At 47.0% G+C, this 27,413-nt stretch overlaps 1 protein-coding gene across 10 annotated transcripts in view; it reads right to left on the bottom strand.

Annotated features, from left to right (window-relative positions):
- The window catches only part of LOC144933589 (ryanodine receptor 2-like), a 318,383-nt gene that overhangs the window by 62,406 nt on the left and 228,564 nt on the right, over positions 1–27,413 (bottom strand). For 5 of the 10 annotated variants that reach the window (XM_078858546.1, XM_078858550.1, XM_078858549.1 and 2 more), the window contains 16 exons: positions 24,569–24,649; positions 24,001–24,076; positions 22,197–22,323; positions 18,820–18,935; positions 18,143–18,222; positions 17,605–17,726; positions 16,487–16,536; positions 14,783–14,843; positions 13,531–13,769; positions 12,049–12,130; positions 11,119–11,249; positions 10,095–10,421; positions 8,997–9,237; positions 7,805–7,892; positions 6,927–7,019; positions 1,009–1,176 (listed from right to left, as the gene is read on the bottom strand). In XM_078858546.1, coding sequence (XP_078714672.1) covers positions 1,009–1,176; positions 6,927–7,019; positions 7,805–7,892; positions 8,997–9,237; positions 10,095–10,421; positions 11,119–11,249; positions 12,049–12,130; positions 13,531–13,769; positions 14,783–14,843; positions 16,487–16,536; positions 17,605–17,726; positions 18,143–18,222; positions 18,820–18,935; positions 22,197–22,323; positions 24,001–24,076; positions 24,569–24,649 — 2,082 coding nt within the window. The remainder of the gene's footprint in view (positions 1–1,008; positions 1,177–6,926; positions 7,020–7,804; positions 7,893–8,996; positions 9,238–10,094; positions 10,422–11,118; positions 11,250–12,048; positions 12,131–13,530; positions 13,770–14,782; positions 14,844–16,486; positions 16,537–17,604; positions 17,727–18,142; positions 18,223–18,819; positions 18,936–22,196; positions 22,324–24,000; positions 24,077–24,568; positions 24,650–27,413) is intronic. The other 5 variants (XM_078858548.1, XM_078858551.1, XM_078858554.1 and 2 more) reach the window with 1 other exon arrangement.

The raw sequence follows: 27,413 nt of genomic DNA, 5'->3' as shown, positions 1-27,413 counted from the left end.
CCAACATTTGGCTTTTGTTAAGTGCTCTTTAGAACTGCTTTTTGTCTTTATTTTTTTTGTCCTTCCCCGCACGTCCGATTAGCACGGTTGGCTACGTACGGTGCGAAATAAGTTCAACACATACATACATATCATGGGACCTTTTTTTTTTTTGCCAGTATCAAAGTATGAAAAATCAGAATAGATTTTACCCTTTCTGGCAACAAAACAGGTGTTAGGATGTTCAAACACCAAATAAAAACCTTTTGCAAGGAATCAAGTCCGTATTAACCACACGTATCTGAGGTGAACATGCATGCATACATGTAGACATCTCCACCTACCGTCAAACTACTGCAGACGACGTCGGTGAAACGTAGGGGGCCGTCCATAAATGACGTCACGCGATTTTGGACGATTTTTGACCCCCCCCCCCCTCGTCACAAAAAGTCAGACCCCCCCTCAAATATGATGTCACAAAGCTCTGCCCCCCCCCCCCCAAAAAATATAATGCTTCAAATCGCTTTAAACTATTGTCATTGTAGTGCGTATTTAATGTGGCGCTGTACGGTAATGTTGTAGGAGATAACATTTATTAAAAAGTCTCTTTAATTAAGTAGAACGTGTTGTCTATATTTATTTAAAGTTGCGCATTTTGAGGTGACGTCACATTTCTCAACCCCCCGCCCCACCTCGTCACACATCGTCACAAATGTCTGACCCCCCCTCCCCTAGGTGCATGACGTCATTTATGGACGGCCCCTATAGCGCCTTCACAATAACCTTGGAGGCAGAGCCGGCCCAGCCACTAAACGTCCCTTGCAATTGCAAAGGGCCCCGTGGCCAGCAGAGGGCCCCCTAGAGTCATTGCGAGCTAGTGGGTGAAAAAAATCATACATCAAAGGGGCCTCCAACCAAATTTTGCTTAGGGCCCCCAAAGGTCTAGGGCCGGTTCTGCTTGGAGGCAATACCAAATGTCATCATTGTCATCATCATTATTGTGGCTGGCACGAGGCGTGAGGGGCTGACCATGGCGAAGCGGTTTTTGGCAAGGGAGATGAGCTCCTGGTCGCCGGGCGCGCAGATGTTGAGTCCGATGGGCAGCATGCGCTTCAGGGCGGCCACGATGAGCGACGTCTGCACCGTGTAGCGCTCGCCGCGCTTCTTGGATTTCTTCCTCTCGCGGTCGCCGCCCGCCTGGCACGCGCACCGAGCGGGGAGGGGGGTGCGTGGGGAGGGAGGGGGGGGTGTGGGGAGGGAGGGGGGTGCGTGGGGAGGGAGGGGGGGGTGTGGGGAGGGGGGGTGCGTGGGGTGGGAGGGGGGAAGGTGCGTGGGGAGGGGGTGCGTGGGGAGGGGGGTCCGGGGGGGGGCGCGGGGAGGGGGTGCGTGGGGAGGGGGGGTGCGTGGGGTGGGAGGGGGGGAGGTGCGTGGGGAGGGAGGGGGGGTCCGCGGGGTGGGAGGGGGGGGCGCGGGGAGGGGGTCCGCGGGGTGGGAGGGGGGTGCTCGGGGAGGGGGGGAATTGCACGGGGAAGGGGGGGGGGGGGACGCACAGGGAGGGGTGGGGAATTGCGTGGGGGGGGGCACAGCGGGGGGAAGAACGGGGTGGGGTGGGGAATTGCGTGGGGGGGGGGGCACAGCGGGGGGGGGGGGAACGGGGTGGGGTGGAGAATTGCGTGGGGGGGGGGACACAGCGGGGGGGGGGGGGGGACGCACAGGGAGGGGAATTGCGTGGGGGGGGGGCACAGCGGGGGGGGGGGGGGGGGGTGCACACCGCATGACCGTTAGAAGAGTGGTGACACGCTGGCAATAGACGCGCTGTGACTGCACCAAGCACCTCGCCGTGTTAGTATTCAAGAGACAGGGCCGGGAGACGTGAACACACACAGGTGTTGCGCAACACGCCATGGACGGTTATTTATCCAGGGTGTTAACGCATTAAAAAAATTGCGTTTTTATACTGACGTGAGAGCCACGGGGAAGGGCCCATGCCTGTTGCGTGGCGCCGAGGCAGTGGCGGAAATTCCACATTCCCATGGCGGGGGTCATTATCACAATATTGCGGGTATCAGTTTTAATCGTCCAAGAAGGATGATGGGCTGGGGAGATCCTGAGCTCATTAACATTCAGTGCATCTGTCGTCAAGGCGACTTCTGCATCTGCAGACTATCAGTATTTTATTTATTTTCTCTGTTCAATGTCTGTGTCATTTTACCAATTTAGATTTGGACTTATAACATCAACACCCACTTTGTCCATCTCTGCAAACTTTGTCAGGAGATAGTTAATGCCCTCTTCATGGTAGATTCCGCTTGTTGGGAATTCCCAGCGGAAATTAATGGATTGCTGCAGGGATCGAACCATCTGACTCTGGGGAAATTGGCCGAGTGGCACACAGACTTATTGCGATAGGGTTATGCATCTGCCTAACACGGTCTGCGTGCAGCGGAAATTAATGCATCTCTGACTGTTCGTGCGCTCTGCAATATGAGATTAAGCGTTTTCAGATCAACGTAAACTACTTTGCATCCCCCCCGCTTCCCCCACACAGTATTTGCTAAAAATAATAGTTTTGAAGGAAACGTGGTAGTACAGAGATACATGAATACTGAAGAAATTAAATGCATGTTGTGCAGAAAGCGAGGGTTTTTCTTGTGCACAAGATTGCGCTTGTTAGCCAGTAGGTTCTCAAAGATTAACGGGTGCTCGACGCTCAATAGATTTCTCCAAATCGCTCGATGCAGTATCACGGGGCCTAAGCATGCTTGGAAAATCCATCTCCCTTCGAGGGTATTACAGCACCGCAGCCAGAAATCAATGATATATTCTGACACCCCTAAAAATCACATTATTCATCATCACCGAAAGCACTGGAAAATCTACACACACACATACACACAAGTATAGGGTAACGGTTTGAGCAAAACAGGCCAACTAGGTTGAACGCAACAAAATAATAAAGTTTTACGTGAATATGTAAGTACGACGCCAAATGTTATGTTCATGCAGCTGCCACGATGTCAATGTTGTCCCGTCACACCAACTTAGGGTGAGCCGCCAAACCTTTATCGAAAACAACAACAACAACACGGGCACCAGACAGAGTGCAGAATAAGTCAGAAAAAAAGAAAATCCACAATGTCCTTGGGTGGTGGCAGTCCGAATGCTACGGGAGCCTAGGCACGGCAAATCTTAAATTTAGATTTAGAGCTTTCGTGACTGCAGGGATTCATATTCTTGGTTCTTTCGGTAAAGTCACGTAGAATGGAAATAATAAAATAATTAATATATAGAAAACAATAAAATTATCACGACGTTTCGACTGCAACACAAGCAATCATCATCAGGCGTGAAATCTACAGCAAGAAAATTTAGACTTTTTTCAAATTTTCTTGCAGTCGAAACGTCGTGATAATTGTATTGCTTTATATATATTAATTCTTTTATTGTTTCCCTTCTACGTGACTTTACCGAAAGAACCAAGAATACGGCAATTCTTGTTGTTATTTACTTTGCTCGCTGGGTCTCAACTCTGAATTTGTGCACTAGGGGGCTGTGTTGCTGCGGTGTTATGACCAATTAAGCAATTTGCAGTTAATTGTTCAACATCGAGACGTTTGGCCAACACCAGTTACGTTGTTCGTGTATTTAGATATAGGAGAAACATCGGAGCATCCCGGAGGAACCCCATGCTGAACAGGGGGAGAAAATCAAACATAAATCGACAGAGAAAAGCACCCGAGTCGGGAATTTGAACCCAGAGTCACAACAGTTACCACTGGGTCACCCTGCCACCCACATCTGGACAAAATATGTTTGACGTCCAGTTTAAGACGAGATATTTTTGTCTGTATGGCATCAAAATGTCCACCAGTGCCAAAAAAATGTGCTGGGACTTATAATCCACCACCTTAGAATCGAAGTGAACTGGATTCACACACGGGTTACAGACAAGTGGACACACACAGTCTTCACAACAACATAGCAAAACGAATAAAGACACATTTCGGTGGTTGTAATATTCAGAAAGGTTTGAAAGAAAACAGCACTCATGAGTTGTGCCGTGACAAGGTCAAGCCTATTATTATCACCGCAGACCACACACGGTTTTCCAACAGTGATAATGGTGTTAAGTGAACCCTCATACAGCCAACCATTCTGGCATCAACCATGCTACATCTCGGGTCCCGATGCACGTGGACCCAACACCACACCCACTAAGATTTTAGCTTGCTCGATTTGCAAGACAACAAATGTCCCATTTGGCTTGCAGTGATTATGCCTTTTTGTAATCAAAAAAAGTGTGTTTAGATTATTGAGTTGATCACTCACTCAATATAAATCCCTGTGCTCTGCAGAGCACACGGTTGTGATGATAATGACAGGAAGACATTTGCATAGAAGTGGCCCAGTCCACACTTTGTGGTTTTTAATGAGGAACACGGAATGACACTTGTCCAAAGCGTTGCTCTCATCGCCGCCAAAAGTGTCTTGGTGATCTCTTGAGAAAACACCACAGGACGATAGAGTGACTTGTCGCAACTTCTTGCACCGTCACTTCCTGAGGGCATGATAATATTACGTAAAAGCTATCGCTGGTTAGGCATCGACAAGGCCAGTCCTTTACGGCACTGTTGTTGTCCCCCCCTTAAAAACAACCGGCGGTGGCAAGCGTTACCGACAGAGCAACGATTTCTACTCAGTAAAAAATCCGTGCGCAGACCGGGCTATAGACTGCCTCCCCATGCGTTATCGTGAAAATCCCTGCGGGGGTTGAAGCCAGAATGCGGCGGTGCGGGCTGTTACGTTATGAACAGGTGGAGTTAACGGAGAAGTGAGTCGAGCTCCGGTGAAAACGAGCGTCTGCTCTGAACGCAGCGGCCGGGGTGATGCTGACCTTTGTCCATCTGAAGCCTCCACGCTTAGAGGGGATGCGGTTTTTTTTGTTTAAGCGAATCGCATAAAAACACGAACACAAAAAAACAGTAAAAAAGTAAAAACATCCGTGTTATTACGTGGCATGAAAATGGCATCATAATAATAACAGCAGTACAATAACTGCTGATCGTACAACAAAATTGCACGTGCTTATAGGTGATACGAAAAAGGAATCTAATAAAAAAAATTCCCATCGTCTTCAAAATTACGTATGCATTTGCCCTCCATTTCTATCCTGCAACAATAAAAACAGATTAGTACACGGAGTTTTGTAAAAGCCACTCCTGTTTGGAGGCCTCTGTCATTGGGGGTTGTTTCACCCGACCCCACCACGCTGGTCAATGTTTAAATCTATCACGTGACTTAACCTTTATTGCACTGCATGCAGTCGATGGTGACAAGATTGCGAGCATCAGCCTCACTCGTCATGAAAACTTTATCTCAGGTGGGAGACCAGGGCTCAAACCCCCGGGGGTCCCGGACACATGCAAAGCGTTGACCTCCAAGAGCCACCAGGCCCAACAGAAGTTGAATTCTACAGCAATGTCGGCCAGTTCCGCACCTCATTTAACACGGCAGGTCACCTACGGGCAATGCATTTTTAAAATAAATCAATTTGTCCTTGGCATTCCCAGCGAAATGCTTGATAAATTAGCAGCCACGACCATGTTCTGTAAATCATTGCGACTGTGCAATCAAAAATGCTACGAGTTTGAAGATGCATTGTGATATTGATTACATTTGTATATAACGGTTACCGTATTTATTTGATCCGTGACTATTTATCATATTTGTCTTTGTAAACATTGTTCGTGTCCCCGAAAATTACTTGCAATGTAATCTATCGCCATTACTTTATTCACAAAATAACAATAAAACGTGCACATTTTGATCGAGCTACCCCATGCACTCTACGCATGTTGGTGCGGATCAACGACGCACAGTTCATAATAAACCCAAGGGGGCACACGCGCACTGGGACTGTTCCAACCGTGTTACGGTGACATGAATACAAAGGTAATAATGTCCTGGACACATCACCGAGAACAATGGAACATCAATTCGCGGGGGGGCGGGGGGGGCGCCGAGCAGTAGCCCAGCATGACCTCTCAAGTCTTTGTCTCCCTAACAAGGTGGATCACTCGGGCAGCGGCAGAACGTGAAGCACAAACTGTGCACGGTGCGTCTCGGGTGAGCGGCTTTCACGCTGCAAGCGCGAGGATCTACGCGAGTCACGTGAAACTCGGCGCAGGAAGACTGAGTTTCTGTCAGCGCAGGAAGGGTGCATTCAGGGAGCAGTATTCAACGGGTCAAGAGTAAGACATTTCATTTCATAATTGTCATCCTCATGGACCACAGTGTGTTAAGCATAGCCATAAGCTGACAGGGTGTTCAATGGCCTTGTATAACTTGGTGCCTGTACATGTTTACGTAACCGGCATTATTCAAGTAATAATCATTTCGATAACTGTTTGAAGTCAGAAATATGGTCTTGCACATACTCTGCTGGAGACACACCACGAAATCTTATAACCACGTGATTACATTGTTCAGTGGCATCAATAAAATATAAACTAGTTTTGATCCGTAGATTTGAGTCCTTTGTCAATCATTAACTGAATTAAGGCCTCCTTACGCTGTCGGTCATGGGGATTATTTGACCATACTTCACCATGCAGTGCAAGTTTGTCGAATTGGTACCCGGGACCAGTTCAGACATAACTCACAACCGATATTAGCTTCTACTTGGAATTGAACTCAGGTCAGTGGGTTCGAAGCGCAGGGCGCCAAGCACTTCGACTTCTTACCATCCCTAATGCATCCTTTAAATTCAGATCTCTCCCGGAGCAAAGCTCAAAGCTATTTATCCAAAACAACGATGCCATGCATTGTAATGGATCGACCCGATCCCTGGACTGAGGCACATAAATAAACGAGGTGCCTTCGTCACGTGAAGGAAATCAACGAGGTCAATGAGTGGTTACAGTTTGCATTGGCGGGAGCCTGCTCACCTTTGACATTTTGCTCATGGTGTCAGAGATGAGGAAGGACATGTTGTTGATTTCATTGGAAACCACAAAGTTCTGCTCCTCCCGTTTGAAGTTCTGCAAGGACAGAAGCGTTTATACATGATTACATCTTGACGACGAACATCCCGTAGTTTATCTCTGTTCCTTAAATGTAGCTCATGCGACCGCACGAGGAGACAGGTATGAAGATGAAACATGAATCCAGCGCGACTTGTGTTTTTTCCCTTAAAAGTTACTTGTAAAAAATTAATATCTAATTTCGTTGGGAAACTTAAAAAAAGAGTATCAAATATGATAGAAACATGGCAAGCGAAATATTGAATGTATGAATGATGAATGATAATGTCTTAACTTTCTCATACAAACTTGCTGAACATCACCTTCCTAATTGATCAAAAAGACAAATTCAGCATTCACAATCGTTTTTTTTTGCGAGAGATTCATTAGAAAAATCTCTGTGGACTCAGAGGCATTCGCCTCATTTGATGGCCATGACCCATGGGTTGCGATTCCACAACTATACGACAGGGGTCAGTGTATCTACAGCACAACCCCTGGTGACATCACAAATACAACACATTTTGAGAGAGGGTCCAAACATGAAACTGCATCTCACAAAAGTGGTCCTCGTTTTATTGACCCCCCGGTAAAGATGGGGATGTGCTGATCCCCGAGCAGAATTTGAAACTCATAACGCTTAACGCTCTGCTTGAGAATTTCGTGCCGATGCGGCCGCGCACACTCGAGGGGGAAAAAAATGAGTCATTAAATGGAGTAATGAAAAGTACAAAAGCAAGAATGATGCATTTTAAATGCGGCGTGAATCCACCGAGCGTGGAGGCAGGGCAACGGCCACTCACGGGCGACTTGGCCCACATCACGAACACGTCGGCCACCATGAAGAACAGCTCCTCCGCATCTGCATTGGGCTCCATCAGCCACTTGGCCCTGCAGGACAGAGCGTACGCAACTCACAGGGGCGTTGACGTAGCGACTAAGCGGATTTCAGGCCCAAAGCAGACTCGAGATTCGGAAGTCTCTGAGGATTAAGAGGATGGATGATCGGCTGGTTCAGGGGGGGGGGGCTCCTTGTGATAAATTCAGAGCACAATAGGAGCTGGCACCAGTGAAAGTCTGGGTTCAATCAAAGTCCCAGCCAGGCATCATTAAATCAGGTGCTCAAGCGCAATGAGTTTTTGGATTCAAGCGATTATTGCGTGAAAAAAACAATATCAAGTTTGGTTTTCACTACATTCGGCATATTTCAGCTCTAAGGATCAAAAAGTGCTAGAATGATTGCCACACGACAATCCTATGTGGAGTACATGGAAGCGACTTGAAATGTATTTCCGTGAGAATGTCTTCCAGGGGTTGTGTTCTTACATGAACGGACGCTACAACGCTCACTGTGAGAGTTCCGTATGGAAACGTCTTTGTTCCGTGACACGATACAGATAGCAACGTTTGAAATATAACTGGGAAAAAGATTTAAAGGGAGATGAAAACATTTATTTCACTTTATTATAAAAAAAATGTTGCTTCAAAATTGTATCTTAACACTCACAGTTATTATTATGTTTGTCCAGTGCAATGACTTTAACAAGGCACTTAGAAAAAAACATCTGGCCTGTTAGTGTAGGTGCATGTGGATTATGCTTAGAATCTCTTGGCGTGACATGGCAGCAAACCTGAAAGTTTAGAATAGATCATGGTAGGAAAACAATACAGAGGGAATGTTCTATTGAGGGAAGCACAGAAAGAATGCTGTGATGATTGCGTGGGGCATGTGCGCAGGATTTACGAGCGCTAGTTACCAACACAGGAATTGAGAGTGGCATCCGGGCGTTGGCAGCCATGGGGGGAGGCCAAAAGCATGACTGCGGTGAGACTAAAAGCAGATTTTTCGAGGTCACAGGTGCCGACCACACAACAGCTGTGGCATCGGGCAAAACAAAGTGGAGAAGTAAGGTGTCGCGGCAGTGACGGCAATAGCCATAAACACCTCATGACCTCCGGGCCATCGCTGGGCACCACCACACAGCACCGCCATACCTCCCGCAGTCCACGAAGCGTACGAGCAGCGGGTAGAAGGCGTAGAGGTCTCGCGCCAGGATGGCAAACTCGTCCAGCACGAGCAGCTCGTCCTCGGACATGTCGCCCTTGGCCTCGGCGCGCACCCGATCTTCCTCCGCCACCACCTTGCCCGTCTTGCGTTTCAGCTTCTCCATCGTGGGCAGGAAGTGGCTCCTCAGCAGCTCCGGCTTCGCCTTGCCAATGATGGGCTGGGCGAAGACTGCGGCCGTGAGAGCAACGCAGACGGTAGGGAGGGTCACAAAGAGACTGTAGGCAACTCGAGATGTGTGAGTTTACAGACGTGTGCATGTGTGTGTGCCACTGTGTAGCGGTTAGTGCACTGCACTACGAACCCAGCGACCCGAGATCGATTCCCGCTCATGGCCACCACCAGTGAAGATTATCTGAACTGGTGCGGGGGCTGCCCAAAGTGGATTCGGCCGGACGTGGTGGTACTGGCCGCACCAACCCCTCAAGTGCCATGTTGGCTTTCATAGGTGCTCACCAACAGCACTTTCATGTGTTTTTAGATTCTCCCAAAGGGAGATACCCATGTTTGAGGCCAGGCATCCCAGATACAGGTTCTATATGCTGATCTCCTTTGTCCACACAGCATCCAAAGAAGTATGGTGCAGTTATGCTGTGCATAAGTTCAAATCGCTGGCACACGTGCTTTATCTAAGATACTTAAAGATACTGAAAAACAAAAGGGAAACATTTTCCACACGACGGTGCAGAAAGCGATTACTGGGAGATGCACCGAGCAAAGAGTCAATGGCATGCAAAATATAAGACATGAGCGCGCGAGTGCCATTACTGCTACGTAACCACACTTTTCTTTCTTCAATAAAATAGCTACCGGTATTTATGAAAAATATGGATTGCTGCAAGTTGCCCAAGTCACACCAGACCACGTTCAGTGATTCTCTTAAGATTCAGTTGCAAACACGCCAAGGGCTCCGACAGCCAAACAAAAGCGACGTATTGACGATCCCAAGAGCCGGCGGCGTCGGCGGGAGAAAAGTCCGAAGAGCCACTCAGCCGGGCTCCCTTGTCGGACGGCGTGGCGCAACACACCGGCGATGCGCTTCATCCAGGCGGCCTCGCTGATGCCCAGGTTGTTGACGATGATCTTGAGGATGTTGCCGAGCAGGGCGTTCATGTGCTCCGAGGTGGTGGCCGTGCACACGGGCTCCTCGAGGGCGCGCCGGGGGTCCTCCTCGGCGCCGTGCTCCCACCAGCGCGACAGGTAGCTGCACAGCATGGGCAGCACCACCTCGATGACGTGCGGCATCTCCGTGTAGCGGGCGCCCGACTCAGCCAGATCGCCGATCTCCTGCAGCAGCTTGTCCAGCGACGGGATGTCCTTGCACACGTCCTCCACGTGCACCGGCAGCCCCATCACTGCGAGCGAGCACGTGTGTGTGTGGTTGTGGGATTGTATGTGTGTGAGCATGAGTGAAGTTGCATTGTGCGTACGTATGTAAATGAGAGCACGTGTATGCATTGCGCAGGACGATCATTATTGAGTCAGATGTGTGAATAATTAGCGGACAAAATAAACGAGGTTTACCCGGCATGAACACAATTAATTCTTCTACAAGAATTTAACATTAGAGGGGGCGTCCTACAAACAAAAGTGGATAACCCCAAAGTTCATCGTGCAGAAAATAGGGTTTTGTCGAGAGTGGGTGGTGGAATGATCAAGTTGAAAAAAGAAAAACGATCAAAAGTGAATTGATTTCTCATGTCTTCCAATGAAGCCAGTGTGTATTGTGGAAATATAAGTTAACACCTGAGTGGGCTTTGTCTGGTAGGATGGGGATGGTTTAGTGTCGTGTTTGTTTGTGTTTGGGTGATTTGTCTACCTTTCTTGAACTTTGCACTCCTATCGTGTTTTTGTATTGTGTGTTGTTGAAACGTTCCTACCCGCCCAGACTGGACATGTGTGAAAAAGAGCTTTATATCTCATCGGATTCTTCCAGTATGAATAAATATTCTGATTCTCTATTTGTGGGTTGACGAAGCCAGCAGTGAAACAGTCGACGACACGGAGCGGTCCGGACACGCAGCCACACGCGCAGCCGTGCGCGCTACTCACTGGCGCGCTCGCGTGCCGTCTTGGTGTTGAACACGGAGTGGGGATTGAACTTGTTGAGCTCCGGCTCCAGGAAGGCGACTGGGAAGGCGGTGGCCAGCGCCGACAGGCACTCGCCCAGAGCAGGCCGCTGCCTGCGCACATGCACATGTACGTCATCCTCATCAGCCGTGTACTATCCACTGCCTGATGAAGGCCTTCCCCAGGCCGTCGCCACATCTCAACGGTCCCGCGATGCAACAATCCATCTAGATCCTGCACATCAGCCGCATTTATTGTTACATCTCTGCAGGGGGGACCGCCTCTTGGGCACATTCCCTCCCCTGGCTGCCACTCGCTCATCCGTCTTGGGCCACCGGCCATCGTTCTTTATCGTGACGTGTTCAGCCCATGCATATGCTTAACTTTTTTTTTTTATCCTTGTTAATATTATTGTATACACACACCACCACATCCTCCGATTAGCACGGTTGGCTATATATGGTGTGAAAAAAAGTTAAATCACACTGGTAGAGGCCCAGGACCAGTTCTAAAATCACTCCCCTATGTCGTTAACCATGGTTGGGAATTAACATCAGGTCACCGGGTTTTTGCAGCGCAGCGCATTGACCACGATGCCATCAATGGGACTCTACTGGACATCTGTGAAAAAGGGCTTCACAGCTCATTGGATTCCTCCCGTCTAAATAAAGATTCTGATGTACACACGGACACGCAATCGCAATGACACGCACACAAGCACTCCACTGGCCCCTTTTCGGCATATGTAGTGCGAGGACGGCTCCAGGGAATCAAACGTCAACCGCCTTAGTTGTCTGCAGGGGTTATCGCTTTGTTCTACTCACTTTCATGCATGAAAGAGGCCACAGCGGTTACTTCTCGATCTGTGCCCTGCAGGGCGAATTCGATGCGACCACGTGCCGCACCGCTCACCTCTCCACGTAGATGTTCTTTCCCGTTCCAAGTGCGAAAAGGCTGGACAGGATCCGGTAGCAGGACACCTGCACGTCATCCACTGCCCAGGAGGATTCACGTGGGAACATTTAAATTGCAGTGTTTTAAATAGGGTACCGGTTGGACAATGGAACGATGTCCCAGACAGCACGAGAATCAATGACATATGGAATTTCATACGCAAATGTCTGTCGCTTTAGTGATACGTTAAGAACAACCTATGTCTGTCCATGGTGAAAAGTGGACCACGTGTTTGCGCAATCCTGGCCAGGTGGCTCACAACTCAAATAATTGGATTGAAATGAAACCTGCAACAGCTGTAGTAAAGATGAGTTGCTGCCCACCAAGTACCGTCAGGCACCTTTGCGAAATGGCAGCGGAGGACACCATGCAATGCTGTGAAACTCCCAAAACGCTTGGGTTACGAGGTGGCCCAGCATACCAGCGAGATTTTGAGTATTATCTGTTTGCATGTGTAGGTTTTTTTAATTGTTCTGGGGTGTTTCACCTTGTAATTTTCGTTCTGTCCCGCGGTATGGCTCAAACTTATTTAGGCAGACATTCGCCTTTAGATTTACTGACGTATATTCAAATGAGACGGATCAATGATGAATGGGACTTCACACACATTTTTAAATGAACACAAGAATATAGTAATTAAAAGCATTAAGACATCCAAGAATACGACAATAAAGACAAGCACATGGTACATTGAAATGCTTTATGGCTAAAATGATATTGGCGACCCTAGGCAAGTGGTGGAAATTCCACAATTCGATGGCAGTGGCCATTTTCTGCATTGGAATCCACTGATTAACCTTCTGCAAAGTAGTCACTCAATTAATTGACCTCCGAGGGATGGATGGACTGCATTCACGATTTTTGATTCACAATCTCCCAATTGTGAGTTGAGCATTCTACCAGTGTCATCTGGCCAGTCGCCAAACATCACTTTCATGCACGTATGAAAACAACTTAGCCAGCCACCGAGCTTTCCAATCAAAATGATAATGCTGGCTGTGCATCATCAAGAAACTATCATAGGAAACAACTTGGCTGACGTACTACATTATTATTTGCAACCGATATAAGTGTAAAACCAGAAGTGAGTCTGACTTATTTCTTAAAACCTACTTATTGCCTGTGATATGTTAGGTAAATTGAAGATCTTTTTTTTTTGCAAACATTTTACTGTAAGGCGCTCTGAAGCCCTTCGTTGGGTCTGCTGCGCATGATAAAAAAGTTAAGAACAATAAAAACTACTTTTTATGTTTAGTTTGTTGTCCTTCCCCGCACCTCTGATTAGCTCGGCTGGCTACGTATGGTGCATACAAAATTCAACATACATACACACAAATACAAATAACAACAATAAACAATTTTTACGGTGCCTTCCGTGAGCATCCAATGAGCCCGGGGCAAGGGCCGCAAAGGCTGGCAACGGAGTGGAGGGTCACCTACGTATGAGGTCAACGCCAAACTGGTGCTGCCCGATGTGGTCGAAGAGCGAGCAGAGCAGCGGCAGCAGGGCCACGGACGTGTAGTTGATGGTCTGCGCCACGCCCTTGAGCGCGCTCCGCGAGTGCGTGAAGCGGCCCTGCTTCAGGTTCTCCATCGTCTTCTCCAGGTCTTCGGCGGCGCTCTCGAAGAACGCGCGCAGCGCTGCTTTCACGCTGTCGGGCCCCACCTTCATCACCGTTCTAGGGGAGGTGGGGGGTGGGCGGGGTCGGCGAGGTCGGTGGCCGGCTCGTTGGGTTGTGACGTTTCTCACGAGCGAAGGAAACCAAGGGATTTTGGATCGGACTCAAAACAACCGAACGGGAAGGCCTACGGGGCAGAATGCGCACTCGCTCGCTCGCGTAGCTGGGAGCTGCAAGGGTGTTCGGAACAAGTCGGCTGGACACGACCAGGTGGCTCAGAGATCAGAATGCTGATGTGTTATTCCTAAGATCTGTTTATCTGGGCTTGACTACCTGAATGTGAAATTGTAGTTGTTGCTGTGCACCTACATCAGCCGTACGTAAGAAAAAAAAGACTCCTAAGATCCTGGGTGTGAATACAGGCAGCTGGTTTCACACAAATTATGTTCTCAATGACTATACAAAGAAACACAGATAATTCGTTTCTACACTTACCCTGGCTAAATTCCAGCTGTGAGGCTTTACAATATCAGTTTGACTGTCACACGTTGAACATTTTTAGCAGCGGCAGAATGGGTGGGAAAGTGCTGCCCCTACTTTGTGGAACATCAATCACCAGAGGGGATCTCAGACGTAGCTTTGTGATAGCTACAGAAGCCAGTATTGGTATTACTTTTTCAGGGACGCACACCTACTCATTGTTTCTTCCAGTGCTGACAACGTGCATTGGGGTGTTATTGTACATATGTGTGCGTTCTGCATGTGTGTGTGTGTAATTCGACAGGCATGCATTCTGCATGTGTGTTGGTGTGTAATTGCACACGTGTGCGTTCTGTATGTGTGTTAGTGTGTGTGTGTCATTCTCAGAGGTCGCAACCGGGTACCCGATACCCGTACCCTACCCGATACCCGGCTACCCGTACCCGGCCGGGTACGGGTACGGGTAGCCGTTTGCAACCCTGGTGCGGCCGGGTACGGGTACGGGTAAGGAATCAAAACCCGTTTGCGACCTCTGGTCATTCGACAGGCGTGCGTGTTTAATGTAGACCATGGTGGGCACCCAGCTTGTGCACCTGCAGTCAAGCGATCCGGCCAAGATGTGTAGGCAGTTCACCATGGCAGTGGCGTCGCTCCCTGCTCGCCACACATCACAGTAAAAGAGTGTGTGTGTGTATGTGAGTATGTATGTGCCTGTGATACCAGATGCAGAAACACAAGATAGCAGAAAAGGCAACCAGGATACAAAAGCAAGCGGGATACACAAAGGATTCCTTAAAAAAAACAGCACAAAGTGAAAAACAGCAACACTAGGGAAAACGCCACCCAGGGTATAGAGGCTCTCCACCAAAACTACACCCATGGTGAGAATAGGTTGTCCCCTTTTCTGGCAACAAAACAGGTGTTAAGATGTTAAAACACCAAACTGAAACATTTTACAAGGAATCATGTCTGCATTAACCACAATGCTTGTGGTCAGAATGCAAAAAAAAACATACTCTGATAATATATTCGCTGTACGCCTTGTGGCGTCCTCTGGTCTAACACCGTTTTGAGGCTAGGCTCAAAAGAAAGCTGTCTAGTGTGGACCAATCAATTTCAAAGACAATGCATATATTATCAGAGTACGTTTTTGGTTTGCATTCTGACCACAAGTATTGTGGTTAATGCAGACATGATTCCTTGTAAAAGGTTTCAGTTTGGTGTTTTAACATCTTAACACCTGTTTTGTTGCCAGAAAAAAGAAGAAAACCTCTTCTCAATGCTAGGGAATTATAATAATAATGGGAGCAGCTGCTCCAGTTCTGTATGCAAAATTAAATCAGAAGCTAACGAAAATTCCGAAGAACTTGAATGCAACTCGGCTGCCAAGACTAAAACTGTCTCCAAACCCGAAAGAGCGTGAGGGGGGCAGTACTCATCTGTGTTGACGGGCTCGAACCAGGAGCCAGTCTATCCGTCGCATCATATCGGGAGTAATATATATATGACATCTGTGTGTGCAGACTAATTTTAATGCGTAAAGAGATTTAAGCAATCAACAGCTTAGGGACACGTAATTCCCACCACCGGCTCTGGCACACCAATGAAGACTACCACCGCCAACTAGACGGAAAGCAGGGAGACAGTTTGACGTGACGTGAACACTCTGCTACTCTGCAATCATCTGTATGTTGATAATGTACAACCCTTTGTCAATCCACTGATGGATGAAGGCTTCCCCACAACACGTCAGTTATGAGTTGTTTTTATACTATAATTCACCACCAAGCAGGTCAATGCGGGTTGTTGAAGTGAAGGGGAACACAGGTCCAACTATCATTCGCCGCGGGTGTTCAGCGCGGCTGGGAATTGAACTCAGGTTTTCTAGGATTATAGCGCAATGGGCTAACCAGTATGCCACTGCCCCCCCCCCCACTCCACCATGAACACATTAATTAATGTGTTTTTTTCTTGCTGAGAAAAGTGAAGACTTATGATCGGAAAAGTTAAATATCTTCCAGTCCTAAATCCTGTCCATTTTTTAAAAATACATGTATATAAAACACTCTTAGATTAACCCTGGATTCGCAAATAAGATTAAATATTAACGGTCGTTGGGGGTTACTAAATGTGAGAGCGAAATAGATCCTGCCAATTGATGTTAGTATCGTGTAGCATGCAAACATCTGGCACCACAACATGCATTTGAAAAAAAAATAAAACCCTCAACAACAACAACAACACTCCCGTGCAGCACAACATAGAATACAAACCAGGAACCCAAAGACCACTCTTACCAAAGAGAGAAATCCTATGCCGGACAAGAACGGCCAATTTGCAGAAGAGGCTACAGAGGAAACGAGGAAGCGAGAGAGAAGAGAAAGAAATGGAAAAACATTTTGGTATTTTTCTTGCAAGCGTTAGTTGTCATCGAACGATCTGCGAAACAACGGTCAGGTCAGGCAGCTATACATGAGGAAAAATGATGACTGCGGTGATTGCTTACGAATGCTGTGCACGTGCACAGCACTGTCATCAATCCCCTACTGGAAGAGGAGCATCCCCCGCAGGGCATGCTGGTTGTGGAGTTGATTTTACTAAACTCTGGTCAGTGCAAGTTGGTGTGGGCGGAGGAGTATAGATAGACATGGGATCATGTCAGTACAGTGCAACAATGGACTTTGCTGAAGTGCCCTCTGCTGCCTAGAATGTGGTCCTGTAGCCCTAAACACCATTCGCCCATCCAAGCACTATCCTGGCCAGGCTCAAATCGGCTTAGCTTCAAGGGTGTATTGCAGGTGATTTATACCATAGGCAATAAAGAATACGGCAGAAAATATGAATAAATCTACACCACACATCTACGTGTGTGAGTGTGTGTGTGCGCGTCAGCCTGAAATGAGTACCTGATGCAGTGTGTAAACATCGCCACGGTGACAAAGGCGGTCACAGGGCGTGGTGCCAGCCACCCCCCCCCCCCCCTTGTGTGCCTTGCAGGCCTTCACAGGTGCTGCCCGCTCACAGCACTTGCCCCAAAACTCTGTTAAGTCTAAATCTTGATTTAAAGCTTTCGTGACTGCAGGAATTCATATTCTTTGGGTCTTTCGGTAAAGCCACGTATATAAGTCTATTTGTGGGGATCTTTGTCCTGGTCTCGTGCGTGTTAAAGGATTGTTCGAGGCCTTTGTGAAGCAAAAGCCACGTGCGGACATCCGCAAGGAGCGATGGGGTTTGGATGAATTTACAATAACCGTGAGATCGATAGTTAAATATGTGAAACAACGTGTCATCTGATTCGTTAACGGTCCTTCATTTTTGGCCTACTCTTCCACGCTAAATTGGGGTGAGGCATGACAGTGGCGTGACGAGGTGTGACGGTGGCGTGACGAGGACTGGGGGGGGGGGTGCAGCAAACCTGGTGACCATCTCCTTCTCCTTGTTGGAGGCGTGGCCTCCGCTGCTCAGCAGGCTGCTGGGCGTCGACAGGAAGTACTGCCTGTGGTTCTGGAAGTACTGATCTATCAGGGGCAGCACCACCTGCGCAAAGACATAGGGGAGACATCGTTACGGTGTCACTGTGAGGATTGGGAGATTGGCTGTGTTTTGTTAACATGGTAAAAGAACTCTGCTAACCACTGTGATACCGCTTCACCATTCCTACCAAGGAGTAGTTTCATCACTGCCTGAGAGCTGCCAATGGCAACGGACAATGCTTGCACAGGGAGGCACTTTGACTGACACTGATACAGGCACGGCGACCGTAAACTTTTACGGGCGCTCTGAGTATAACACCGCCCACTGTGAGCGAGGTGTGCGTTTACATTTACACCGCTTCGACTGTCAGCGACACAATCCCAAACGGCGCTTCAAGTGCGTCCGCTGAGTCTCGCCGCAAGGGACGAGCAATCGGAGAAGCGTTGCGTTGTGAATGCACGCGCGCGTGCTTTCATTACCTTGGCGAAGAATTTAATTTCCTGCTCGTGGGGATACTTGTTCGATGATCTCTCTTCCTTCCTCTTGGTCATGGCGAAATCTGCAAGAATCCGGGATCTTAAATTACATGCTCACAGTAACAACTACGAGACAAATTTGGTCTGGCACGTCTCTGGTGTAGGCCAATCAGTTTCAAGGACAATGTATATATTCATTATCAGAGCATGTTTATATGTTTTGCCACAAGTTTGTGTGGTTAATGCAGACTTGATGCGTTGCAAAAGGTATCTAGTTTTATTGCCAGAAAAGGTAAAAAAACACATTCCTGTGGAGGGATCTGGTAGGAACGTTGGGTTGCTCGGTCAACGCCAGGGTCAACGGCGGCGTGGTGTATTCCGCAAATATGGCCGACTGTGAGGGCGGGCACAAGCCGGCGTGAGTAGGTTAAACGTTGAGTTTTATAAGGGCACCACGGGGTGACCAGCCCCTCCCCACCCAGCCCCACCCCTCCCACCCAGCCCCTCCCCATCCTCCCCACCCTCCCCTCCCCATCCAGCCCCACCTTCCCCACCCAGCCCCTCCCTGCACGACGGACACAATAATCCCCTGTGGGCTGGTGTAACCAGGAGGTTCCTACCAGTAAAACCTCTTCTTATTTTTCATCATTTTGATGCTGCGGAGCGAGGCGAGAGCTCACCAAGCTGCGTGATGTAGCCGTGGGCGCTCTCCACGTAGCTGATGAGCTGCTGCAGCAGTCCATACGCAAAGCGCTTCTCGATGGACGAGGCGTCCATCTCCATGTCCTTGGCACCTCTGTCCCACGTACCGTAAATAGTAAAGATGAAAATTCCCCCCCAAACCCCCCCCCCCACCCTTTAACAGGCTGTTGGGGTAAGCGCTGTTGGCGAGCACCTATGAAGGCCGGCACGGCGCACGAGGGGTGGCATTTGTCTCTCTAATGTTGATGTTTACACACAGCACTCCTGTACTCATTTACGGCTGAGTCGACCTAGAGGAGGCCCAGAACCGGTTTATAATATTAGCCACAGTTGCTGGCTGTGAGCAGGAAGCTAAACTAGTTCATAGTGTAGCGTGTCTATCGATGGAGTACCACTCTCCACGTACCACAGGACAGGACAGAGATTCCCGGTATAGCCTCAATTGCTTTTGTGGGAGTGACGCCACTGCAACGGTTGAGCCAAAATCGATCCGATTTGAGGCACCGTGCAGTGCGTGGAAGGCTCGCTGGCAGGAGGTCACGGGATGGATCCAGCTATGATGGGTTAATTGACTGTGGTGACTGGTAGAGGCAACACTTTGCCAACTCACTGCATTTTCGTGGCAACTTGTACAGCACGCGCACGCATGCGTGCACCCAAATGCGTAACACGCCTCTGTGCCTGCACATTAAAAATTGGATACACGTGCAGGACACATACACAGGAACGTGTTCAAACCCCGTCATGCACACGCGGATGCACACACGTAGGGGTGCCCTATTTTTAGCCCATTGTTGCTGCATTTCCATAAAATTTCTAAATCAGCCATTTCTTATCCCATTGCACGGCTCCATTGTGAGACGTTAACAGTAGCCATGACGTGGAAAGTCTGGCCTTACCATCGGAATGTGGATTTTCCCAACCACTATTCAGAGCCACCAATGAAAATAATCAACTACCTGTGCGAGTATGATAATTGGTTTTTTACCCTTCTATCTGGCAACAAAACTGACACCTTTTTACAAGGAGTCATGTTTGCATAGACCGCAATACCTGCAGTCATAATACAAACGAAAGAACATAACTCTGATAATGTGCACTGTCCTTAAAGTTGATTGGTCCACACCCGAGACAGCTTTCCTTAGAGCCTAGTCTCACATGGGTTGGACCAGATGACGCCAAAAGGCGCACAACTCAAAGACAATGCACCATCAGAGTATGAGAGCTCGGGGCAAGCATCTACACTATGGGAACCTCATTTGCCAGTAAAAATATGATAATTGGTTTTTTACCCTTCTATCTGGCAACAAAACTGACACCTTTTTACAAGGAGTCATGTTTGCATAGACCGCAATACCTGCAGTCATAATACAAACGAAAGAACATAACTCTGATAATGTGCACTGTCCTTAAAGTTGATTGGTCCACACCCGAGACAGCTTTCCTTAGAGCCTAGTCTCACATGGGTTGGACCAGATGACGCCAAAAGGCGCACAACTCAAAGACAATGCACCATCAGAGTATGAGAGCTCGGGGCAAGCATCTACACTATGGGAACCTCATTTGCCAGTAAAAATATGATAATTGGTTTTTTACCCTTCTATCTGGCAACAAAACTGACACCTTTTTACAAGGAGTCATGTTTGCATAGACCGCAATACCTGCAGTCATAATACAAACGAAAGAACATAACTCTGATAATGTGCACTGTCCTTAAAGTTGATTGGTCCACACCCGAGACAGCTTTCCTTAGAGCCTAGTCTCACATGGGTTGGACCAGATGACGCCAAAAGGCGCACAACTCAAAGACAATGCACCATCAGAGTATGAGAGCTCGGGGCAAGCATCTACACTATGGGAACCTCATTTGCCAGTAAAAATATGATAATTGGTTTTTTACCCTTCTATCTGGCAACAAAACTGACACCTTTTTACAAGGAGTCATGTTTGCATAGACCGCAATACCTGCAGTCATAATACAAACGAAAGAACATAACTTTGTTGCCAGATAGAAGGGTAAAAAACCAATTATCATATTTTTACTGGCAAATGAGGTTCCCATAGTGTAGATGCTTGCCCCGAGCTCTCATACTCTGATGGTGCATTGTCTTTGAGTTGTGCGCCTTTTGGCGTCATCTGGTCCAACCCATGTGAGACTAGGCTCTAAGGAAAGCTGTCTCGGGTGTGGACCAATCAACTTTAAGGACAGTGCACATTATCAGAGTTATGTTCTTTCGTTTGTATTATGACTGCAGGTATTGCGGTCTATGCAAACATGACTCCTTGTAAAAAGGTGTCAGTTTTGTTGCCAGATAGAAGGGTAAAAAACCAATTATCATATTTTTACTGGCAAATGAGGTTCCCATAGTGTAGATGCTTGCCCCGAGCTCTCATACTCTGATGGTGCATTGTCTTTGAGTTGTGCGCCTTTTGGCGTCATCTGGTCCAACCCATGTGAGACTAGGCTCTAAGGAAAGCTGTCTCGGGTGTGGACCAATCAACTTTAAGGACAGTGCACATTATCAGAGTTATGTTCTTTCGTTTGTATTATGACTGCAGGTATTGCGGTCTATGCAAACATGACTCCTTGTAAAAAGGTGTCAGTTTTGTTGCCAGATAGAAGGGTAAAAAACCAATTATCATATTTTTACTGGCAAATGAGGTTCCCATAGTGTAGATGCTTGCCCCGAGCTCTCATACTCTGATGGTGCATTGTCTTTGAGTTGTGCGCCTTTTGGCGTCATCTGGTCCAACCCATGTGAGACTAGGCTCTAAGGAAAGCTGTCTCGGGTGTGGACCAATCAACTTTAAGGACAGTGCACATTATCAGAGTTATGTTCTTTCGTTTGTATTATGACTGCAGGTATTGCGGTCTATGCAAACATGACTCCTTGTAAAAAGGTGTCAGTTTTGTTGCCAGATAGAAGGGTAAAAAACCAATTATCATATTTTTACTGGCAAATGAGGTTCCCATAGTGTAGATGCTTGCCCCGAGCTCTCATACTCTGATGGTGCATTGTCTTTGAGTTGTGCGCCTTTTGGCGTCATCTGGTCCAACCCATGTGAGACTAGGCTCTAAGGAAAGCTGTCTCGGGTGTGGACCAATCAACTTTAAGGACAGTGCACATTATCAGAGTTATGTTCTTTCGTTTGTATTATGACTGCAGGTATTGCGGTCTATGCAAACATGACTCCTTGTAAAAAGGTGTCAGTTTTGTTGCCAGATAGAAGGGTAAAAAACCAATTATCATATTTTTACTGGCAAATGAGGTTCCCATAGAGTAGTACCTGTGCGAGTTTGAGTCGAGAGACACTTCAGCTTAGTAACACAATGGGATCGTGGGGTGTAGCGTGCCTGGAGACAGCGTATCCGTTGATCTGCAAGAACTTGAGAAGTTCCTCAGCTTTCTCCAGGTCCTTGGATTTCTCCTTGGCAGTCAGCGTGTCGTAGGGAACCAGCAGGGGATGGGTGCCACCCCCTGCTTTGGCGCACACACCCACACGCACGTATACACAGATACAAGCATGCACACACGCACACATACGTAGAATAATATGACAATGAGTCCATTGTGTGTTTTTTCTTCAGAATGTGAGTTCATTACCGTCCCGATTTAAGCGGCAATTTTATTTGCGTTCAAATTAATTCCAATACCTTGCTTTCTCAGAAAAGCATCCGAATAATTAAATTAAACAAATATTATACGATTTTTCTTTGTACTGTACCTTCTTAGCTTAATTTGGTTCAGTTAAAAGTTTAAATTACTTGCAATTATGAAGTTTAGCAATGCGCACCGATGTATACAATTGTGCGTCTTAAGTATTTCTAATTATTCCATGGTTTTAATAGGAAACCCCTACAACTTTTTATCAAGACTGTACTGCCATATGCTGGCTGCACCACAGTCTCGGAGGTGGAGATCTGATTACCGACTTGAAAACACAGACACTGATGAGCGCTTCTCTCGCTTTAACACGTTGGCTGTCGTGACCAAAGTTATGATTCATAAACTGATCTTTAGGTCAGATCGCGTAAGTACAATGTGTGTCATACCCCCCCCATCCACCCGACAGCCAATTAATAAATTTGTCACGTGAACAAAACATGTGGACCTGTTGATTAGATTAATACATTTTTTATTCTTATTTTTAATAGTATTTATGTTGTTTGTCTCTTAACTGGGATTTTTAAATATGTAATTGCTAGGACACAAACACAAGATCCAGGTCGGATTCAATACATTACACAAAATCCGTGATCTAATCCCATCTGTGAAGGAGGTCATTCCTGGCATGCAATACCCTGGAGTCTACAAACTGAGTTGTACCTGCGGCAGCAGTTACATTGGGGAAACGAAACGACATGTCTTGGACCGTGTCCGCGAACACAAGGCTGATCTGAAACACGGCAGAACCAATCCTGCTGCCGTAGCTGACCATTGTTATAATGCTGTGGGCTCACATGATAGTTTTTTTCTGAGACCAAGGTACTCTGCAAACCTTCGGGCTACTATCAAAGGTTTGTTCATGAAGCCATCCAGATATATAAACATAGACAAAACTTCAACCGAAAAGATGGATACAAATTTAACAAATAAATGGAAGGATGTTATCAACCAGGTAATGCCTTAACAGGTTGTTGTTGTTTCCATCGTTACCTGCCGGTTTACTGCTAGCCCCGCCCACATCCCCCCCAGCCTCACGTCCTCTTCCCCTAGCGCTCACGCGGCCCCTCCCCCCCCTCTCTCTCCCCCCCCTTGGCTCCTCCCCCCTCTCTTACCTATATAACCTCTTGCCACGGCAGCTCTCCCGCCGACTTCAGCATTTTTTTTTGCTGTGGTTGTCCCACCTGATGAAGATGGCTTGTGTTGCGATCGAAACGTCGTGATTTGTTTATTTTATTTTATTTCTACCTACGTGACTTTACCGAAAGAACCAAAGAGTGTAGAGTATGTATTTGCTAGTTTTAATGTTAGGTTAGTAACACCTTGCCTGTGCTCGCCAGTTGCCTGGGAGAAAAGTGGGCTAAGTTATTCCCCCAATCCTGGCCCAGCTGGCTCAAAAATGTAACAAACTTAACGAAACTAAACGAATGACCATTGCTGAATGAGTAAGATGTTATTGTTGTAATTTATTTAGAACCAGGGTCAGGGCCTCACCTTTGGCTTCAATTTCCATCTTCTTCTTACTTGCCCAAGAGTTGTGGTAATTTTCAGCCAGAGTCTCTGACATGTTCTGCTGACAGAAGTAAGAATGTAAAAAAACCTCACTTGTAAAAAATTATATTTAATCAAATCGCACATCATTCTTTTTTTTTTACAATTATACCTCAAATGTGTGATCGTAGTCATGCATTAAGATTTTTTTTATCACTTTGTGTCAAACCATAGCCCTGGAATTCAATATCACATGTACTTATTAACTCCATTCCCTAGGCCTCTTTATCCATACAAGGGGTCTACCTTTTCTAGGCTCTATCAATGTGTGTTGAGTCTTTTTGTGACTAGGCTGAGACCAACAAACTCACCACACTTGAGAAATCGACGAAATCATCGGTGGATATTGTCCAGATTCGAACCCAGGAACTCATTCGTGGTAGCTTCTCAGTGTTCTCACAAAGTGTTTGACATCTCAGCCACCTGGTCATCTCCACGTTTTGAAAACAAACCTCAGGTTGCAACAACATCCAAGAAAAAGAAGAATCATCGGCTGAAAGCAAAGACTGACCTGCAGATCCCGAGGGAGTGTTACGTTGGTCATGTCCAGGGGTCGTGGCGTGAAGCCGTGGGGAGATTCAAATGAGCTTTGCTGCAGAGAGGAACAGGGTGAGGAATTTTAACGAGCATGCGGCAAAATCTCTTGAGAGGTTAGCTCACAAAAGCTCCACATGTGAAAGGACAGGGTGTCGGCTGGAATATTAAGTTCTGCATTTGATTTAATGGCTTACCATCATAGCTGGGCTTATTTACGATACTAGATAGGATATGCATAGGATATTGATACAAAAACACACAGGTGATGCCTTAAAAACTATGCTGACATACTTCAGAATTTAAGTTGCAATACAGACTTTCCATTCTAGATTGTGAGGAGTTTAAATGTTGGACTACAAAACAAATCTTGTATGGCCGAACAAACAATTGTAATTTGCATCTGGATTAAATCTGAGAAGAAGCGCAAAAGAAAATAACACAATTGAATTCTAATCAGGAGGACAAGACCATGGAATAAAAAGCGAATCTTTTTTGTCAGTGGCAGGATTTCATTGTGAAGCATAAGTGATCGCCGCATCCAGACTGTAAGAATGATTACGTGGGCTTCAGCAAATTCTAAAAGAGACATTGTGAAATACCGATCGAGCCTCCTGCCGAAAATAAAATTTAAACTCAGTGTGTTAAATACTTTTTGCCAGAATTCATTTGACGCAAAAAAGCTTTAAATCTCCATTATAAATATTCGACTGCAAGAAATTAAAGCACATCCATCTTGCAATCCTAAGAAACCATCTGTGGCTCAACCTCCGACAATTTCCATTCTTCTAACAACTATGCACCAAGAGTTCCCCGGAAAAAAAACATAATAATACGCTTGAGCACAATTTTCAGATTAACCTTCATCAACACGACACGATCAAATAACCCAGCAATTACCCGTACATGCCGGAAAAAAAAACCCTGGGGTCTACATTGTTCTTGGTCGTTATGAAGTTGGGATTAAACTTCAATTTACTGCTTCGATTGCAAAGGGACTAATTTGACAGGAAATGGCACTCGACGATGTTGAGGTGAGAAGATGCCCGGCATCGGGTCACAACGCAGTGCGTCGAAAGGCGAGGCCACAATCCCGCCCACTGCTGCAATCCCACCACCACAAAGCACCCGTCACAACAAACACGTTCACGCTCGGCGACCCGCGTGTACAATTCAGCATGCATTACGTTCACGTGCCGGGTGATGTCGGCGAATTTATATCGGGCGCCGCCGCTCTGCGAGTTGCGCGATGTGGTTGTACAATAGACGCAAGCGAATGAGAATACAGATGCGCACGCGTCGCTGCAAAAGAAAGTGGAGTTAGATGGCGCTCGATGGCACGCGACGGTGCACTACGGCTCGTCGGGACGCATGCGCCTGCCAACAGCTTCGCTTTCACATTACGGCGGATGACGTGTGGGTCGTTTCCCCCCCAAGGGCTTAAACTATACACAAGACGAAAAAATTTGAATGCTTGGTTATTACAAGTTACTCACCTCCCTTAGAGGTCTCAACTAGCCCAAGCAGTGAAAGCAAACAATTAAGACAACTGTTAAACAAAGTGCTTGAGCCCGGGTTAGTACACTATGTTCAAACGACTGCCAACCAATTCACGAGTGCAACTTAAACGCAAAGCATGTACAGGGTTGTCATAGCCATTCGCTCATCTGTTTGCTGAATGGCATGTCGCAGGGTGTGTCCTCAGGATCTCCACACACCATGGGGTTTCAATGGTGTCATAGGGAAACACCGACTTAAGGGCACGTCCAGCTCAGCACTCAGCACTCGTGCGCTTAAATGTAAAAAGCACGTGCAGTCTTTCTAACCAACACAAGCACGCACTAGCGCACGCGCGAAGCAGTAAAAACATTTTAAGAATAAAACAAATTTAACGTGCAGACTCAACCTGTGATTATCACAAAAACGCGACTCAACAATAAGCCTAACGGTGTATCAATATTGTATGGTACACACAGCCCTGGGTAGAACGTAGACCTAACAGGTGTAGGGGAAAACGCCAGTCAGGATTAGACACCAAGTGGCACAAGTGTGCGTGGCCAGGAATTTATCCCGGGTGAATAGGATTCATAGCGCACTGGTCACCACACTTGTTATTATTTTGTTTTATACGTGACTTTACCGAAAGAACCAAAGAATAATTCCTGCAGTCACGAAAGCTCCAAAATTAAGATTGTTCCCTACACTTGTTTTTGTGCCGGTTTCTCTTTCGCTTCATTGCTTTACTTTTTTGCATTTGTCATTTTGGTGACCCAAGTAAATTTTGAAAATTAAAATATTCTGGTCTCTTGAGTTCTCAACTGGTTAACGAAATTAACTTTTAAACTACACCAGAGTTTATATACCCCCATAAGGCCATTCACACTGCCGGGAAAGCCAATGTCGGCAAGCGCAGTTTAAGGTCGGCAGGGCACACAGTAGGATGTCATAACAAGCACCATGCTTGCCCGCCCGCCTTTACTTCTCCATGGCCTAAGTTCACATACTACACAAGGTTCTCATCGCTTTAGGATTAATTATAATCTGAGGAGAGATCCAGGCCAGGTTCATCCACCACCAGCGCCTTTGATGTTGTGTTTGGCCAGGAATTAAACTCGCGTTGTGATCATGGCGCAGTGCTCCGAACCACTTAGCCATTGCTCCCCACAAACACCCAAGCACACAAGCACACACGTAGTACATTCTGGGACAGACACACACTCACGCATTCATACAAATTGACAACTCATTTCTTTAGAAATGCTTTTCGTGTTTAGTTCGTTGTCCTTCCCCCGCATCTCCGATTAGATACACTGGTACAAAAA

This window comes from Lampetra fluviatilis, chromosome 7 (assembly GCF_964198595.1).
Source record: "Lampetra fluviatilis chromosome 7, kcLamFluv1.1, whole genome shotgun sequence".
NCBI classification, from domain to species: domain Eukaryota; kingdom Metazoa; phylum Chordata; class Hyperoartia; order Petromyzontiformes; family Petromyzontidae; genus Lampetra; species Lampetra fluviatilis.
This window is presented reverse-complemented; position numbering and strand designations above follow the sequence as displayed.